Here is a 17,596-nt window from a genome sequence, read left to right on the forward strand (position 1 = left end):
CCAAGTTCAGGCTGATTCTGCGGATGAGGAGGCACACACGTGGGAGAGTAGGAGGTCCAAATATGCTCCAAATTCCTCCACCATGCTCACTGTACAACGTCCAGTTGGCTTATACAGTTTGCTTATACAGCGCTGGGAAGTAACCAAGTAAAAATACTTAATTTCCGAACTCAAAAGGGGGTGTTTGTGGGTCCCCCACCTCCAATTTAAAAAAAACACATTTTGTTACATTGTACCGATAATTTGCCTCGCGCTGCTGACCTGTTGGCTTGAATTTCAGGAGCTTTGCTGAAACTATTTTAGAATACACACACTTGTGGAAAAAAAAATATCCCATCTCTTGTTTGATAATAATTGGGTATAAGATTAGCAAAAAGAAGCAGAGCGAATGGGCCAGGTGAGATGATTCCGATGCAATGTGGAATTGGCAACATTTCTACTCAACAGGTATGTTTATCATCTCAATTTGATTTTTAACTGACTATACATTCTTCTCCCGAAAAACATCAAACTGACAGCATTTTGTGTGAACGTAACACACAATTGCAAATAAGTCATGCTAACGATGTAGCAGCTATGGCTAAAGTTCGGCTTGTTTATGATGCTTAATTCGAATTTCGTATTTCTAGCGCTGTTATTTTCATTTTTGCTTTTTGCTTTTGTACTTAAGTACATTTGTACTTAAGTACATTTCAGAGTCTAGTCTTTAACCGAAGTAAATAAATTGAGTGACTCTATACGTTTTCTTTCTTATTTATTTATTTTTTTAACAAAAGTGGCTGGTTGTACTTAATACTTAGGTACAGACGAGAGAGTGAGTACTTTTGCCACCTCTGATTTTATATAACATTTGCCCAATAGCATAATTGCCGAAGCCATTTTTAAACGTACTGTGACAATATTAATACTATTACGAAGGTGCTTTCAATATATAAATATATTTTTTCCTTTATCTGTGTCAATGGTCAGCCATGGGGGTCGTGGTAATCAACAAAGGTTGAGTCGAGGCAACTTGGTGGTAAGTTGAACACCTTACACTTTTCCGGCCATGGATATTTCACGTTTTCAATTTAGGGTTTCGGGTTGAGGTTTTAAATGTAAGTTTGATACTACCACTACTGCTGAAAGTATGAACGATACTTAGACCAATTCAAAATACCGCAATTGTGTCAAACGTATTTGACACGATGGACGGATCCACAAAAGCCTTTGTAATGTCGTAACTTGACCATAAGAGGGCAGCAGTTCTTCACAAAGCAGCATCAGCACCACTGACCAGAATATCCATAGTTAATCATCTTCATAACATCTTCTGCTTTCCCTTTGGAAAAAGAAATGAAATGCTGAAAAATATCCTTCCTGTAATGTAAATACGATCCTCTTCTATTCATCGTATTAAATTGTCTTGAGCTGATTTGTGCATGTATTGATCATTAATTAATTGATGCGGGAATGCTCGTTTGAGGGTAATTAATACAAATAAATGAAGAGAGTAGCTTAAGATGATGCAACATGGCAGTAATAATCACACAATTGAGCGTGTTCCAAACTTGACATTTTGGAGGCCGTCTGAATATTCAGATAGGTTTAGTGGGACGCTCTGAATTTTCCCAACTCTCAAGAGCTGCTTTTGAGACGGGGTTAGGGTTGAAATTAAAGTTTAAAGCCTGTAATAGGATCTCAAGGGTTGTGGTTAAGACAGGGTTAGTTTTAATTTAATGTTTGAAGGCAAGCTGGTGTAACTACACTCTTGGGTTAATGGATTGGTCTTGAGTGTCACAGCTGGGGGAAAAAAAATCGTCATACACTACTAAGGTGTCTCCACAAACCAGTGTGAAACAAGAGCGCAAATACACAAGCGGCTGCGGTAAAAGCAACACGCTGACTGATTTTACGGCACCCTGGGGGTGGTGGTCTTGTAAAAAGTCTCTTTCCAAGAACAAGTGGCATGGCGCACACTGATGACTTTCAAGCAACCTTTGCCAGCCTCGCCACCATTTTGTTTCTCTTATAGTCCACTTTGGAAAATTAGCACAAGAATGTCCGCTTCAAACCAACATGGCCTTCCTGTTCAATTTTGGCCGTGGGTCCTCGAGACTTTTAGGGTGTCCTCAACTAATATTTTGGGTTTCTTTTTCTCATTTTTTTGTCCCCGGGATTCCTTCACTTGTTTCCCTTTTTCACGGAAAACGCAATTTGTATTTCTAAACCTACAAGGTGAGAGGATTTCCCTCAAATTATTTCAAAAAGGATGACATCCTGTTCAATTTTGGTCAACAGTCCTTGAGAGTTTTTTTTTGTTTTTGCGTGTCTTCTTACGAGCAATATCTCCACACAATTATGTATTAATTGGAGAAATTGTTCCTATTTTTTCAGGTGAGCGACTGAAGGAATTTTCCCAAAATGCCCGACTTGCTGTTCACTTTCAGTCAAGTTTTCTTGCGTTTTTTTTTTTTTTTTAAATATTCAAGGGAGCGTTAGTGACTTTAATAATAGACATGTCAACCCAATTTTGCGCGGCCGGTGAAACTGGTGTCGGGGGCTCAGTTTCTGTTCATTCTTCCATTTGTTGCACTTGTTATTGGAGTCGTAAAGCGCTTGCCGCCTCTTGCATCATCGCGACGGGAGCGTTGGGACGCCGCTGAGAGGCCCCGCAGGAAGCAGAACCCCCCCCCCCCCCCCAAAAAAGCCGAAAAAGTTGAGTACACTCAAAAGTTTGCTGGAGATGAGAAGTGAGCTGAATGACTCCAGAACTTCACACACGTACACACACACACGCGCGTACACACACACACACAAAAGATTGACAGAATGCCTATGAATTTAAATTTAACAAAAAAATCACTCTGTTGTCAAGTCACGTATTATCAACTACAGATGACTTTCCACAGAGAGTTAGGGTTTCAAATGTGGCTTTTTAAGTCAGATTTAGGTATTCACACAAGATTTGCGATGTCAAATAATGGTTTGAAGACATGGTTTGAATTTTAAAGCAGAAATAGGGGCTCAAATTAGGGTTTCAATTCATGGGGTTTCAAAACCAGATTAAGGGGTCAAATTACCTGAGTTAGCGTTCCAAACCTGGGTTTGTGTGAATTAGTTTTAATAAAATCAGTTTACAATTTTTGTACAGAATTGATGAGATGTCATGAAATAATAATTTTAAAAAAGAACGTGGAGGCTTTCAAAATTGTCCCGGGATTATTAAATCCTCCCGAAATCTCAGAGCCAATTTAATCCCGCTTGTTTATAATCTGCCATCTTTACGCAACACACGAAAGTGTGCGCACACGCTGCTCACTTTTGTGGTTGGTGCTGCACATTTGCATTCCTTTGTGCTGCCATTGTTTTTGGTGGATTTTACAGATCTGAGGGGCACTCGAATCATCGTATTAGTGTTACTTTCCGCTCACTGTTTACGGTGTCTGCGTGAATTTTGTGCCCACTGACTGATTCCAAAGTTGTAAAAGGTTTGAGGTTTTTTTTTCTTTTCTGAAGGATCCCATCTTGTATTTCTGTTATCTTTACATCTCAGCCACTCTAGTAAATCATTTCGGGTGTCCATTCATGCCGAAGTTCATGAATGGGGACATCCCCCAAGGATGCCACAGACGATTCATGCATTGGCCATACAGGCTGTTTATCTTGAAAGAAATCTTTTACATAATGTGCATTATTTGTATAAATCCCAAAATGTTTCCTTAAAAGCGGGCAAACAAAAAAAGCAGATCGATCAGTGAAATATCGTTTATGGATTATGGAATGTTGATGAATTCTTTCTTGGCAATCACTTCATTTAAATGCACAATGTATTCAACATGCAAGTGCATCTTTGAAATATATTTACAATTCAATCAAAACATTCCGTAATGACATTTCCTGAATGCATTTACTGTCAATGAATCAGAAGAGTAAATTAAAAAACTATGTAAGATAATATAATATCATATAATATAAATATATCTTGTAATATTGCTGGTTATTGAAACATTATCCTAAGCCATTATTTTCACACACCAAAAATATTTTTCTTCAAATGGCATTTAAATAAAGTTGATTCAAAATGCTACATATTAGAATACCGTAAAATTCCGCTTCCTTTCAAGCTACCACTTTCTCACTCCTATTGTGCAAAAGGAAACCAAACTCACATAAAAAATAGTGTTTGTATTAGAACAAAAACATTTGAAGCTTATCTTCAACATGGAATATCGGCTAGCGAGATATGCGCTTGTCACACGCTAATCATGAATGGCTGTCCTGTTAGCCACCATTTTGTGCTTACAAAACAAGTAGTCATCCATATTTACACGTATATATTATTTTTGTAAATGAAGCAAAAAATTGAGATGTGTAAAACTCATGATTTATAACAAGTTCAAGTGGAACATCTGTGGCTAATTGCGACATTTGTTTCAAAGATGGCTGACATTAACCACTTGTTGTGGTTACAACACAAGAAGTCTGTAGTTTATTGTTAGTCAAATATTTTACCATAATAAATAAACAGAGAGGCACCTAAAACGTATAATGTATCATTTAGTCATCATAGCTAATGTTAGCTAGTTGCCTCAATGATTATTGTATTAGCATACTATTTGTGGTTACAAAGCGAAAAGCGTACTGTTTCCTTTTTTCTAAATGGTGGAAATGTAGAAATCGGTAACTGCAAGCGTAGTGTGACTGTGGCTAATTTTAGCTAATGTTACTCGATGTGAGAGATTAAAATTTTTTGGGCAAACTCTCATTGCTGTTGTTTTATTTATTCCATCCATCCATCCATTTTCTAATCCACTTATCCTCACGAGGGTCATGAGCATGCTGGAGCCTATCCCAGCTGTCTTCGGGCATTCGGTGGGATACACCCTGAACCTTTTTGGCAGCTAGTCACAGGACACACAGAGACGAACAACCATCCGCGTTCACACTCACACGGAGGGGCAATTTAGAGTACAGTATTCCATTCGCCTGCCATGCATGTTTTGGAATGTGGGATTGCCACGCAGGCACGGGGAGAACATGCAAACTCCACACAGGAAGGCCGCAGCCATAATCGAACCCTGCACCTCTGTACTGTGAAGCAGACGTGCAAACCCACCCTCTGATTAATTATATATTGAAAATTACATCCAAATACTACACATAAATGTGAAATGTGCTTCAAACAAAAATGAAAAAAAAATTCCACAAATTTTAAGGATCTGATACAGTGTATTGGTTGTTGCATTATATGTTATGTCATATTTTGTTATTACATGTATGGACAAAGTGTACAATTCAAGTCTTGTTTCATTGAAATTTCCATTTGTCTTGTCAAGTCTTAATAAAGTAAAGGCGGCTACAAATTCAAATTGTAATGCGAGAACCAGGTCCAAGTTCTGGCTCAGAACCATCTCTGTGACCTTTTTCAGCACTGCTCCTCCCCCAGCGAGTCCGTGTTCTCGCCCAAGTCAACGGAAGCGGTTCTCATCTTGGACCGACCCACCACTGGATCCGGAGGGGGCCCGGGGATGCCCCCAGGACCCGGATAGATGTCCAGCGTGCCCGAGATAGACTGCAAGGAGCGCTCTCGGAAGTAGTGGAAGGCCTCCTGGTCCAGGAAATTCTGCTCCTCACGGAGACCCTGCTCGAAGAGTTTGCGCTTGTGGCGAAACTCGATGACTGTCTTGGTATAGGAGTTGAGCGTGGTGACCGAGGCGGCCATGCAGCACGTGAAGGAACCCCACGCCATGCTGATGGGGGAGCACAACATTAGAACAGGAAGTTTCTAGTCAATCATCTGATTCAGCTGATTTGGCCGTGGACGTGGTAGAAACAAGAGTTTATTCCAGGGTTGGTCTTTTGTAGGTCCAGTGGCAAAACGGACGAGGCATATCAGCTGCTTATGCTGGTGGGTAAGAGTTTGAGTCCCACCTGGGTCATACTCTCAGTTAATCGATGTTTAAGAACGCAGCAATTTATATTTTTTACTTCTGAATGACTGAGATTTTATCTGGGAGGATAACTAAAATTTTCCTGGAAATTCAGACACTCGTGATATGTATATATTTTATATTAACTTATGTGGACCCAGTGGCCTAATGGATAAGGCATCAGCCTCCGGAGCTGGGGATTGTGGGTTCAAGTCCCACCTGGGTTGGGTGATTGAACCTGTTCTTAGACGTCTCCTCTCCTACCTTTTTTCGACGTTTCCCAACGCTGATACAAATGATCACGGTTGATATCAGTCCGTTTAAGAGCTCGCTGATCATTTAATTAAATCACTTTTGTTGGAGTAGGGAGATACAGAGACCCTCACTTTGTACTTCTTAAACGGCTACCAGAACTGCTGGCAGATTTCCTGAACCGAATTTCTCCAACCAGACACCAACCCTTTACCCCAAAACCATAAATTTGGGCTTCTGAACAACTCAACTTTAAAACAACCACCACTGCATACAAAATGCTGTACATGGAACAAGGACATTTAAAGATTTGAAAACAAATAATAGGCTCTTAAAAATAACTCTAAAATGCGAGAAGCCAGTGAAGGGATGCCAGACTACCAGTCAAAAGGCAAGCAGCAGCATTCTGGACCACCAAGGCTTGAAATAGCGCAACCTGAGTTGATTGTATTACGGAACTGGAAAAACTTTCAGTGGCATAACTGACATGTTACCACACAACGGAGGTGGGGATTGCATGTGAGCACACTTCCTGACCCACCTATGGGGAGGTAGAGCATGTCAAAACCAAAATCCCAAACTTGCTTCATGGTGCCAAAACATATTCCCTTTTCCTAACCCTCACCCTGTTTCTCCAACTTAACTCACACTTTTGCTTCCTGAAATCAGCTGCACCTCAACAACTCCCCAGACACCCCCCCCCCCCCCCCGACCTAATGGACAAGGCATCAGCCTCCGGAGCTGGAAATTGTGAGTTTGAGTCCCACCTGGTTTGCATACTCAGCTTTTTGACTATTTTAAGAAATGTGTGTGAACTAACCAAAAAGACCATCCATAATCCCAGCTGTGAGGCCTCCAATCTTCAGGACCCAGACTGACGGTGATCTGAAACACTTGAGTGTACATCATGTGGGCCACCATTCCCAGAAGACCTGACACACAAAGGTAAATATTTACACTTATAGAAAACAAAGCAGCATCATCAATGGTTAAAATTTCCACCATTTTTCCCTCTGAGTGGAACGATGCAACCTGTAAAAAATACCAATTACTACTTTCCCATTAGCCTACCTTACATTGAGCTGCTATCCGTTAGCAGGTAATCAGCAGATAGCTTGCACAACTGACAATCGCAATCGGGAACTTTCTTTGCATTATCTTGGGAAATTTAGCGCCCTGATCGCTTGACTGCCGGTTTGACCTCAGCTAGAATCTTCCATCACGCTGCTTGTTCGCTGTCAAGCTCACTCAATTCTTTTCAATGTTTTTGTCATGTGACAGTGGCGCTATTAACTCATTTACACCCTTTGACGTATTAATACGTCAATTTGCGCATAGCCGTTCCCTCCCCATGACGTATTAATACGTCAATCACGTGTTTTCATGGGGGAGGGTGCAAGAGAGTCCGATGCAACTTCTCACCACAGGATTAGGCTTGACGGCAATGTTAAATAGCAAAAAAATGGCCATCGGGTGGCAGTGGTGCAAAAACCAACCAGGATCACGCAGCAGAAGTAGTAGAAAGGGCGTACAGTGAAGGAGGGGCATATGTGGATAGTGGATTGGAACATTAGCAACTAGCAACGATGGAGAAAAGGAAATAACTAAAAATGATTTTTTTTTTCGGTATAAAAGCGTCCTCGAAACAAAACAACAAAGGAGATGGTGTTTGTGTGGAAGAGAAAATGACGCTTCGGTCACTAATCGAAAGCGGCACCCGTCAAACGAACGTCGGCCTGCACAAACATGGCGTGCTACACGCAGCCCGCATAGCTCACGCCGAGTTTCGAGTTCATCTGATGAAAATGAACTTGCTCCACGTCAGTGATCATCGCTTGGCAGAGCATTTTGTGCCTCCCGATGCCCCACATCGCCCACAAATCGTCTCCCCGGCGACTTCCAGCGATGACGGCAAAGAGGCTGCATTGCTTCGCATGGCCGACGCCGGGCACACGTCAGCGATTCGTTGGAATCGTCTCGTAAAGACGACGGCGAAAACGATGAATTGGAGAGCGATTTGGATCCCGATGTCGGACGAATATGTGCCTTCGGACATAACGGAAAGCAGCTGAGAGTCCTCGCCAGAGCCGCTGGAACGAGGAGGTAACTGCTGACTAGTTTGCAAGTTCCCATTCAAAACTTCATCACTTCTTATGCCTCCTCAGTCACTTTTATGTACCGCTACATTCCCCGCTATACTATGAAGTTGCCAGTGACACTCATCATTTATGTACGGTTGATGCGTCTCGTAGATGTGGATGAAAAAATGCGCTGACTTGCATGTCGCCATAGGTTTTCAAAAAACAAACAAACATAAAAAACAGGACACATTTGGTCCGCTCAGCTCTGCTAAAACCACTCGTGTTAAATTCATATTCCATTTCATTTCAAATTGGATGCTGAGCAACGTGGAATGAATGGTGTAAATAGCAGTGTGCGAGCATGTATGTGTGTGTGTGAGAGATGTTGAAATGTAAGTGGAAAGCAACAATAAAAAAAATTGAAAAATAAAAGTGTGGTGATTGTACATACTTCTATAAATTACAGATTGTCCAACCAGAAGCCAAAAGATGACGACTCCTCGCTTTGGTGGTGGAAAGAAAGGTAAATAAAATGATTGTACCTCACTCTGCAGCAAGATATATTTGCAACTTTTTATGTTTCTATAATTTATAGGTCATGCATCTGGACGTGGTGGGATGAATCGATGTGGTGACAAACTGGATGGAAGCCAAAAACCATCTTCTCCACACCTGCACTTTTGTTCATAGTTCAATAGTTTTGTTGTGTGCAAATAAATTATTTTGCGCCAAAAACATTCTTTGTAATTTTCTTTTGTAGGAGGAACACATTATTGAGGTATTTGAGCTGCCACAAAAGCAAAAAATAGTGTAAAACTTGAAATGATGCTTGAAATGCATGCTTTTACAAAAAGCTCATTTTCTCTGGATTTCTGCAGAAAATCGGCATTTTCCATCAAACTTAGCAGTTTTCTAATGCTGATTGCCAACGAACGGAGAAAGCTAGAAACAAACTTTTTTTTCTGCTGAAAGGAGAGAGTCTCCCCTTTCTTTTGACAGGTTGCATGTATATATAGCCATAGGACAGAAAATTCTGTGGGCCTTGCAAATCAGTCGAAATTCAGTAAAATGTGAGGGATTGAGGGGGTTGCGCCAGTGAAAAGGGGTGGTATTCAATGAGTTAAGAGATAGATTTTGTCAAGTCAGTCGCAGCTACCAAAGACATGGCACGCCACTGGTAACAATCCAGAGTGAGCATGAAGAAAGATGGCAGGCCTTACTTAGCATCTCAGCTCAGCAGTCGTCGATCAGAGCAGCTATAACTACGCTAATTAGTCATCTAATGAACCCCATTGATCAATACGAGCCAGGACCGTCGGATCAATTGCACGTGTGGACGTAATCATCAGTCAACGAGTCTGGCTAAGTGCGTGTTAGCCGTGTGTGTGTGTATGGTGGATGGCGGGGGTCGGTTGTGGTAAATAAGTGTTTTGAGATTTACAGCGGGCCATAAAGAGAGCATCATTCCTCTCCGACCTTGACGACGCATCCGCTCCGGTTTCTACGAAACGTGCGTCACATTTTTATGCGGAGTTAGCCGGTGTGTAAGGTCCGGAACGATCAATGACGTCAGCTCATGAAGAAACTCATCAGCGGCTTACCTAATTAGATTTGTTTTTGAGAGGTTAGTGTTAGGTTTTAAAAGATGTACAGATGTTAAAGTATGCAGCCATGGTGACCAATCAACAGCTGCGTCCTTATAAATAGCGACTGAGTGTGAGCGTGTAACTTTTATGTCTTCATAAAAATAGTTCTAAACCAGGTTTTCAGAAAATGATCCCAAGCATTTTTCCAAAGGTAAGATGATCCTTTCAAGTTACTCCTCATTTTAAAATCTGCCTTTTGACAAAATATTGAGCCCAATGTGCCTGGAAATTCCAATTCTCAGATGCTCTCTCACTGATCTCAGTGGACAAAGCCTCTCACGATGAAAAGAAGTCAGACGAGGAAGTGCTCATTGCTCACTTCTAATGCAAGATGCTGCCTTGGCATCGACAAAATGGCAGCGGCGACGCCAACTTCTTGTGTAAGAACACGCACACACACGCACACGCGTCGTTACGTAAGCTTTAAGGCTGTTTCAATCTCTGGCTGAGCAACAAGAGAGGATAACCTCTAAACTCAGATGACCTCGCAGCAAGTTCCACCGCTCTCTGGCCTCGCGATATTTCTTAACATTCAATGCTGAGAAGAGGGCTTTGCAACAAACACACACACACACACACACAGAAATTATTTATTTGACTTCCTCTAAGCATGAAAACAGTAGGGAGATTTAGGAAAGGATGCTTTGATCAAAATTAATTGGTTTGTTAGTTAGGTTTTTGTAGGCTTAGTCTGTTGGTTGATTTATTGATCATTGGTTAGTTGGTACTGCAGCTTTGTTGGTCAGTTAGTCAGTTTAATTGGTCTTGAGTATTTGGTTGGTAGGTTAGTTGATTAGTTGGTTGGTAAGTTGTTGAATTGTTTGTTACCAACACCAACAGGACTGGAGTAGAGTAACACATCAAGATTTGTGAGTGCGACTATTTGTACGTTTTAAGTGAATGTGAGATTTTTTTTTTTTTTTTTTTTTTTTTTACCTTACCGGACAGCACGGTGAAAACGGCGGCAAAGGCGTTCAGCTTGAGTCCGTCGATGACGTTGCTGGAGTGGAAGAGCTCCAAACACATCAGGCTGAAGCCCACCACTAGCAGAAGGATGTACAGGACCTCCGACACCACCGACAGCCACAGCACGCCTGGCACAACACGCGCAACTCATCAGGTACACCTTAAAAGGGTTGCGACACCTGCATCAATGTCGATGAAAATGTGCAGTTTGGACAAATGGAACAGCTACAGGAAGTGAAAAATGATGGAGAAAAGGTGGCGTTTCCATAAAAGTATTGGGACACAAAATGGATAGTGAAGGAAAATTGGGGCGCTTGGCCGAAAGTAGTTTTGCTCGTGCAAGAAGTGAAAATGTGGAGTTTGGACAAAAAAAAAAAAAAAAAGGAAGTGAAATGTGAAGCAAATGAAAATGTGGAGTTTAGGCAAAAGTATTGGGGGAACTTTAAGTTATATTTGACTTGTTAATTGAGAATAAAGAAATGTGTGCTTTGCAAAAATGATGGACATGTTTAAAAAAAAAAAAAAAGGGTTCTTTGAGTCCAGATTGAATCTCGTCGTCGCGCTGTTCCCCCCCCCCCCCCCTCCATGTGTTTTCCTCCACACTCACAACACAAAAAAAAGATTATCTGCTCCCACCGAGATCAAGCCGCGTCTCAAGCCTGCATGCTCCCTTTTGCCATTTACTGTCACACTTCAGGCAAGAGTCTACTGAAGAACAACAAGAGATGGATGTGGGCCTGTCATATATATATATTTTTTATGTACACACAAAACTGAATTAAAATGAAAGATAGCCTATTTAGATTGAAACGCAATCACATGCACAGCAGGTATCAAATGTTTTTAGCCCCCACTGAGAGCAGGCGACACTTGCAGGCGTGCGAACGGTCACTTCATTAGTGGCCGATTGACAGACGAGTGAGGTGAAAAGATTAGCGTGACCAATCTCCATTGATCTCCCGCCAGCATTACGGCGTGACAGCATGTCGAAACGCAAGGACTCGAGTGATTTTCAACCAAAAAAGGAGGTCGTGACAGCTGAGGTCAAAGTTGAAGAGGGTTCGCCACATGCATACACGGGATACTTGTATGACAGATCACACCGTAAATCGCAAGTTATTACAATTTATTAGCTAAGAATATATTGAGCCTGCATATTTGGCCACATGGGGAAAAAAAGGATTTCTTTCATTAGTTAATAAAAATGTAATTTGTTAAATATTGCTTTCGTAATATTCAACAATATCGCGCTCTGAGATTTGATTATTTCCAATTTTTTTCCCCAACAGATTTATCTTGTCTTTTCTCCCTGTCATATTTTTGACAATGTCAAACGACATGTTATATTATCTCTTCTTTTCCACAGGTGGGAGCAGCATATTGGCCGTCACCAGGAGATTGGCCAGAGGAAGGACGCCAACTTTTTTTTCGACCCTCTGTTGGGTGCTGTGTGGGGCCTCCTCCCAATCTTCCACTTGCCTCCCGGTCAACTGTTGTGTTTTGTACCCGTCATCCACTTGTGAGTACTGCACGTAGATGAAGAGAATACTGTGGTGCCGTCTTTTGAATTAGTTTATGACAGGATGCATGTCATTAGATGATTTGCGTTGAATTTGCTGCAGGAAGGTAGGTAGCTTGTGTTTGATAGGATCTACAGTATATGGATTGTTTGTGTATGTACTTGTGTGTAGGAGATATTAATTTGCATGTGTGAAGGTAGGTAGATAGTCTATGATGTGATGTACATTCGTAGGTCGACAATGTATGCATCCAGGTAGAGGGAAAATATGTATATATATGAGCCGCTGATTCAAAGAAGGCCTATCTCTCAGCATGGACTCAATTCTCCACTCTGTGATTTCCTCGAGCAGGCGAGGACGCGTAATGGCTGTCATTACTCACCTCTCTCCGAGGCGGGGGCCAGGTCAATGAAGCTGCGACACTTCTCACCTGAGACACACAGAAAGACACGCGACCAAGGGAGATGAAGCAACGGGAGAGGCAAAGAAGGACAAGGTGAGAGCGGCTGAGAATCAAGAAAACGTACCCACGCATATTTGGACTTTATTAGTGCAAGGGGAAGGGGGAAAAAAAAAGCAAAGAATCAAAGCGACATAAATCTCGACACACTCTACGATGTACTATATATCTGATAGAGTGCCATGAATAAGTGTTTGCCCCTTTCCTGATTTCTTTGTTCTTTTCATATTTATCACACACAGAGCTTTTAGTTAATCAAAATTTTAATATGACACAGAGACAACCCAAGGAAATAAAGAATTGAGTTTGTAAATGCCAATTTAATTGATTAAAGCTTAAAAAAATCCAAACCTATCTGTACCAATGTGAAAAAGTAATTGCCCCCTGAACCTAACTATGGCTTGTGCCACGCTTGGCAGCAATAACTGAAATCAAGCGTTTGCGATAATGAGTCTTTCACTACGCTGTGGAGGAATTTTGGCCCACTTTTGTTCGCAAAATTGCTTCAACTCTGCCATATTGGTGGGTTTTCTAGCATGAACTGCCAGTTTAAGGTCACACCACAGCATTTCAATTGGATTCAAATCCAGACTGACTTGGTCACTTTTTTTTTTTCCGCATTCAAAGGCGTACTTGCTGGTGTGTTTCGAATCGTTGTCCTGCTGCATGATCTAAGAGCTCTTGCGTTTGAGATTGCAAATTGATGTGGTCGGATGTTGTCCTTCAGGATTTTCTGATAGACAAACACAATTCATTGTCCCATCGATCGCAGCAAGTCGTTGTGGTCCTGAGGTAGCAAAGCAGCCACAGACCATCACACTGCCACACCCACCTCAGCTCAAACAGGAATGTAGGATGAACTCATGCGCACGTGTTTTGATTAAAGTCATACTTAGATGAAATAAGCAGGAGTAAAGTAGATGTACCAATGCTAGACAAGTCCCACAGCGCAGTCGTACGTTTTTGTGTTTTTTCCAGCGCGGCGTAGTTATGCGACATTCTATATCACCAAGGTTAACATGAGAAGAAAAAACAGATAGGATGTTGCTGCCGCCAAAAATGCAGTGAGCAGAGAAAGGCATCTGATTACCCACGTGAATCTGAAATGTAATTAAGCTTCATCCGCAACCCGAAGCGCCCGCGTCGCTTTTCATATCCTAACGGGGACCAAAAGTTAAATATTAAAACGTCATCAGTGGACTCAGCTAATCACTGAAATGCCATTCAGGCACGAGTGTCGCCACGTGAACTAACCGTCAAATCAAGGCTGCTGCTGCAGCCTTTTTACCTGTCACCAATAAAATGCCTGTTCAATTAAACCCCCCCCCCCCCAAAAAGAAAAACAACACAACTTTCAACTGTTGATAACCTTTCTCTTTCAGACCCTTTGCAGTGAATTCAGAGTTTGATGTCTAAATACAACATAGATGTTTTGAGACAATTGTTGAAAATGTGCAAAGACTGCAAACTATGTTGTACGGTAGCTCATCAGCAGTTATTCAGCACAACATGAAATTAGCTAGCGATGCCTTTCCTGTCAGATAGTCCACTGGCATGGCTGCTTTAGAGCGCCTCATTGGAAGACCACCAGCGCGCACACATTCCGCAGCGAGAGATGGAATAGCGAGGCAGGCAAAATTTGTTTTTGTCTTCAAGTCCGACATGACAGTCAGCGTGTGAACCGGGGCTTCGAGCTGTCATGATTGTTTTCGGGTGCTTGGTTATTGTTATATTTTCACGGCTCACACATGTAATTGTGCGCAGCCGTAAGAAAGACGCTCGATGAAGTCGCGTTGATTTTCCAGGTAGCGGTGGCATTTGATTGACAGTTATGAGGGGTGCGGTTTCATTGCATTCGGTGGACACGCCCACTGCGGGAACAGAGAGAATGGATTGATTTTTTTCCATCATTTTGAAGCCTCATTTTATATGCTTAATGGTTATTTTAATCATTTGTATTTGGCTATTCATTAGCATCTTGCTAAGATGCCAATAAACAGGTGAGAAATTATGTCCCCTGTCTCAAATACCTTTTTTCTTTTTTTTTTTTTAAATTGCTTCATTTATTTATGTATGTATTGTTTATTTATTTATTTTTGCGAGTCGCGTCCTCACTCTGCACATCTTGTACAGAGCCCCCCCCCCCTCCCCAAAGAGGTTCCAAATTCCCCATGTCATCATGCAACCATTCTACATTAGACAGTCCTTTCACATAGCAAAGCTGCTCTGTGCGACCACACGTATCGCACATGCCAGACACCACCGCTGCACTGGTCACAGGCATCACTAATCATTTGCATTACGAGCGTATGAAACCGCACGCGTGATAGTTGTTGAGAGAAGTGTGGCTAATTAGAGAAGAGCATCGTTAGTAAGAAATATTAGCTCACCAATCAATGCTCACATCCGAAGTGAACTCATTCGTAAAGCTCCCCGGGGGGCTATCTTGGAGAATCCTCCAGGTGATCGTCACAAATACAGATCACAGGACGGAGTGCAAGGTTTGATTAATTGTCCTTTTATTGATTTTGGAAGCCTTAGAAGCCCTTACATTTAAACAGCGACCAGGATTTGTTCCAATTATCAATACGTGTGTACCCCACACCACAGGATAATTGCCCAGGATAATCCTTTTGAGGCATACGGTAGTCAGGCCTTGGCTGACGATGATCAAAGATGTTGTGGAACGAGTTTCCACTTTAAATTTCTTTTTTGGGGCGGGGGATTGACATATTCCCGAATTGAGCCGTGAATGATGGCGTGAATCATTGGTTGCTACATGCCAGCGTACGGAGGAAGCGGCAAGCCTGAACATCCAATCCAGTGAGTGACTCTCCATTTTGATAGTGTGCACTTGACTGCAGGCGCCCCAAATTGACATAAAAAGAACAATCGTGCGCTTTTATTGCACATTGGATGACAAAACGTCAATTTTAATGTTTTCAAATATAAAGAAAAAAATTGATTGGATTCAAACTGTAAAATTTCTTTGTTCTGCACCTTTGAGGCAAGGTGGCCGAGGCGTTGCACAAATGCTCCGTTACGACTGACAAAAGCACAACAGCTCAATTTCTGTCCAAAATGCGGGCAAGCAAAATGGAGCGCGGTTATTGGCTGCAACCTGCAGAGGCGCCATTGAGTCACCCAGCAATGAGTTTGCTGCCCAAAGAAGAGACAGGACACTGTCTGGTGACCAGTCTGTAGTTTGTCTACATGTACCGTTCGATAGACAGGCGACCGGTTCAGGGAATACCCCAACTCTGGCTAAAAGCTGGGATAAACTCGAGCTCACCTCGCTACAACTGAATAAAATTTGAGTGACCGCAAACAACTTGCTTGCTTTGTTGTGTTAAATGTCAATAATTTATATTTGTAATTTGTTAAACTTAAATTACTTCTTCAGACCCCCAAAATACAAGTTGTGTTTTTTACAGTGTCTGAAAAATAGCTGGCTGGACTAATTGATCTTTATACATGGAAATAGGAGCACAGAACATTCCATTCTATTAAAATCATGAATTAATACATTGGTCAACACTTTTTAATCAGGGATGATGTAAACTTTTAAAGATTATTTTTTCGCACTGATTCTAAATCTGCCCTTCTTTTTTTCCTCCAGCACATCACGCTTTCATCATAATAAAATACAAATGCAATAATAATAATATATAATGTAATAGTGTGTTTAGTCATATTTGTGATTTCTGGGTTAAAGTTCAGCAACAGGTGGATTTTTTTTCCTGACACATCACAGCTTAATTATACAACGCATGGATAGGTCCAAACTCCAAAAACAAACAATTAAAATATCTCAAAAGCTGATGAAGGCATTTTTGACATCAGCAAAATTGTGTTAGGGGCACATAAAGCCATCTCGGGTAAAAAAATGTTTTTAACTGCACCTTTGCTCCGTACAGGCCCCCTGAACGCATCACCATCATCATCGCAAGTTTCAATGAAATGACGTCACATGCCACAAAAAAAAAAACGGTTGTCATTGCTGACAGCTCACATCCCCGCACGCGCGCACGCATACTCCAAACTTGCACGTCTTCACGCCCGGCGCCGCTTTTACGCACTGCTCCCGCACCCACCTGCCTCGTGGATGTTCTCCTCGCACGAGTACCAGATTCCCGTGTGGAAGCGTCTGAAGAGGAAGCGGTCGTCGCCGGTCTCCCAGCTGTAGTGCACCTTGCTCTGGTCCGTCTCGTTGACGCCGTAGTCGATACAGTTGTGGCGCCGCTGTGCGCTACAGTTGGGCTTGGGCACCCGCTGCGTGCCCTCGCACCAGTACGTGGTGATGAAGGCCGTGGTGGAAAACAGTAGCGCCACCAGGTTCAGGCCCACCGACAGAAGAGCGCGACACTTACGCGTCGTCTTCATGCTCGCGGCGGCGTTAGAGAAGGCGGCGGAGGCGGCAGTGGCTGGAGGCGCGTCAGGCGGCTTGGAGCGCGGGCGGCATGACGCACGGGGTAGGGAACCGCGTGCTCCTTATCTTATTTGATGTCCTCTGTCTTTCTTAGTCCTCCTGTGGTCGGTCCGGTCCGGTGGTCTGGTCGGGCGTGAAGTGTAAAGACAGGAGGACTTGTGTGGTGCACGTCCCCGCAGCTTGTGACTGGACTTTTTAGCGCGTGGCAGGCACGCGCAATGACTCTCTCTCTCTCTCTCTCTCCCTCTCTCTGTCTCTCTCTCTCTCGTGCTTCACATGCACTGAGCACCGTTACACACTTTGAAACACATACACACAGTATCTTTCCAG

At 42.4% G+C, this 17,596-nt stretch overlaps 1 protein-coding gene, 3 long non-coding RNA genes and 1 other non-coding gene across 6 annotated transcripts; 4 read left to right on the plus strand and 1 right to left on the minus strand.

Moving 5' to 3' along the window:
• Positions 1-116: 116 nt before the first annotated feature.
• On the plus strand, positions 117-5,733 carry LOC147193068 (uncharacterized). The gene is made up of 3 exons (XR_015103210.1): positions 117-447; positions 970-1,018; positions 5,412-5,733. It is a non-coding gene; the product is annotated as an uncharacterized LOC147193068 (long non-coding RNA).
• gsg1l (gsg1-like) lies at positions 5,192-17,570 on the minus strand. The gene is made up of 5 exons (XM_086133032.1): positions 16,932-17,570; positions 12,760-12,807; positions 10,833-10,985; positions 6,985-7,096; positions 5,192-5,732 (listed from the first exon to the last, which is right to left on the minus strand). The coding sequence occupies exons 1-5, from the start codon at positions 17,218-17,220 to the stop codon at positions 5,408-5,410; spliced, it is 927 nt and encodes a 308-aa protein (XP_085989158.1). The 5' UTR covers positions 17,221-17,570; the 3' UTR covers positions 5,192-5,407.
• Positions 6,067-6,139, plus strand: trnar-ccg (transfer RNA arginine (anticodon CCG)). The gene has a single exon. It is a non-coding gene; the product is annotated as a tRNA-Arg (tRNA).
• Positions 7,052-9,105, plus strand: LOC147193071 (uncharacterized). 2 transcript variants are annotated; one of them, XR_015103208.1, is made up of 4 exons: positions 7,052-7,109; positions 7,990-8,267; positions 8,712-8,768; positions 8,841-8,994. It is a non-coding gene; the product is annotated as an uncharacterized LOC147193071 (long non-coding RNA). The 2 variants fall into 2 exon arrangements; XR_015103207.1 differs by lacking the exon at positions 7,052-7,109 and having other exon boundaries at positions 7,699-8,267; positions 8,841-9,105.
• On the plus strand, positions 10,920-12,912 carry LOC147193072 (uncharacterized). The gene is made up of 3 exons (XR_015103211.1): positions 10,920-11,011; positions 12,224-12,376; positions 12,729-12,912. It is a non-coding gene; the product is annotated as an uncharacterized LOC147193072 (long non-coding RNA).
• Positions 17,571-17,596: the final 26 nt, after the last annotated feature.

The sequence above is a fragment of the Hippocampus guttulatus genome, chromosome 16 (genome assembly GCF_054856545.1).
Source record: "Hippocampus guttulatus isolate MCC_2025c chromosome 16, RoL_Hgut_1.0, whole genome shotgun sequence".
Taxonomy (NCBI): Eukaryota; Metazoa; Chordata; class Actinopteri; order Syngnathiformes; family Syngnathidae; genus Hippocampus; species Hippocampus guttulatus.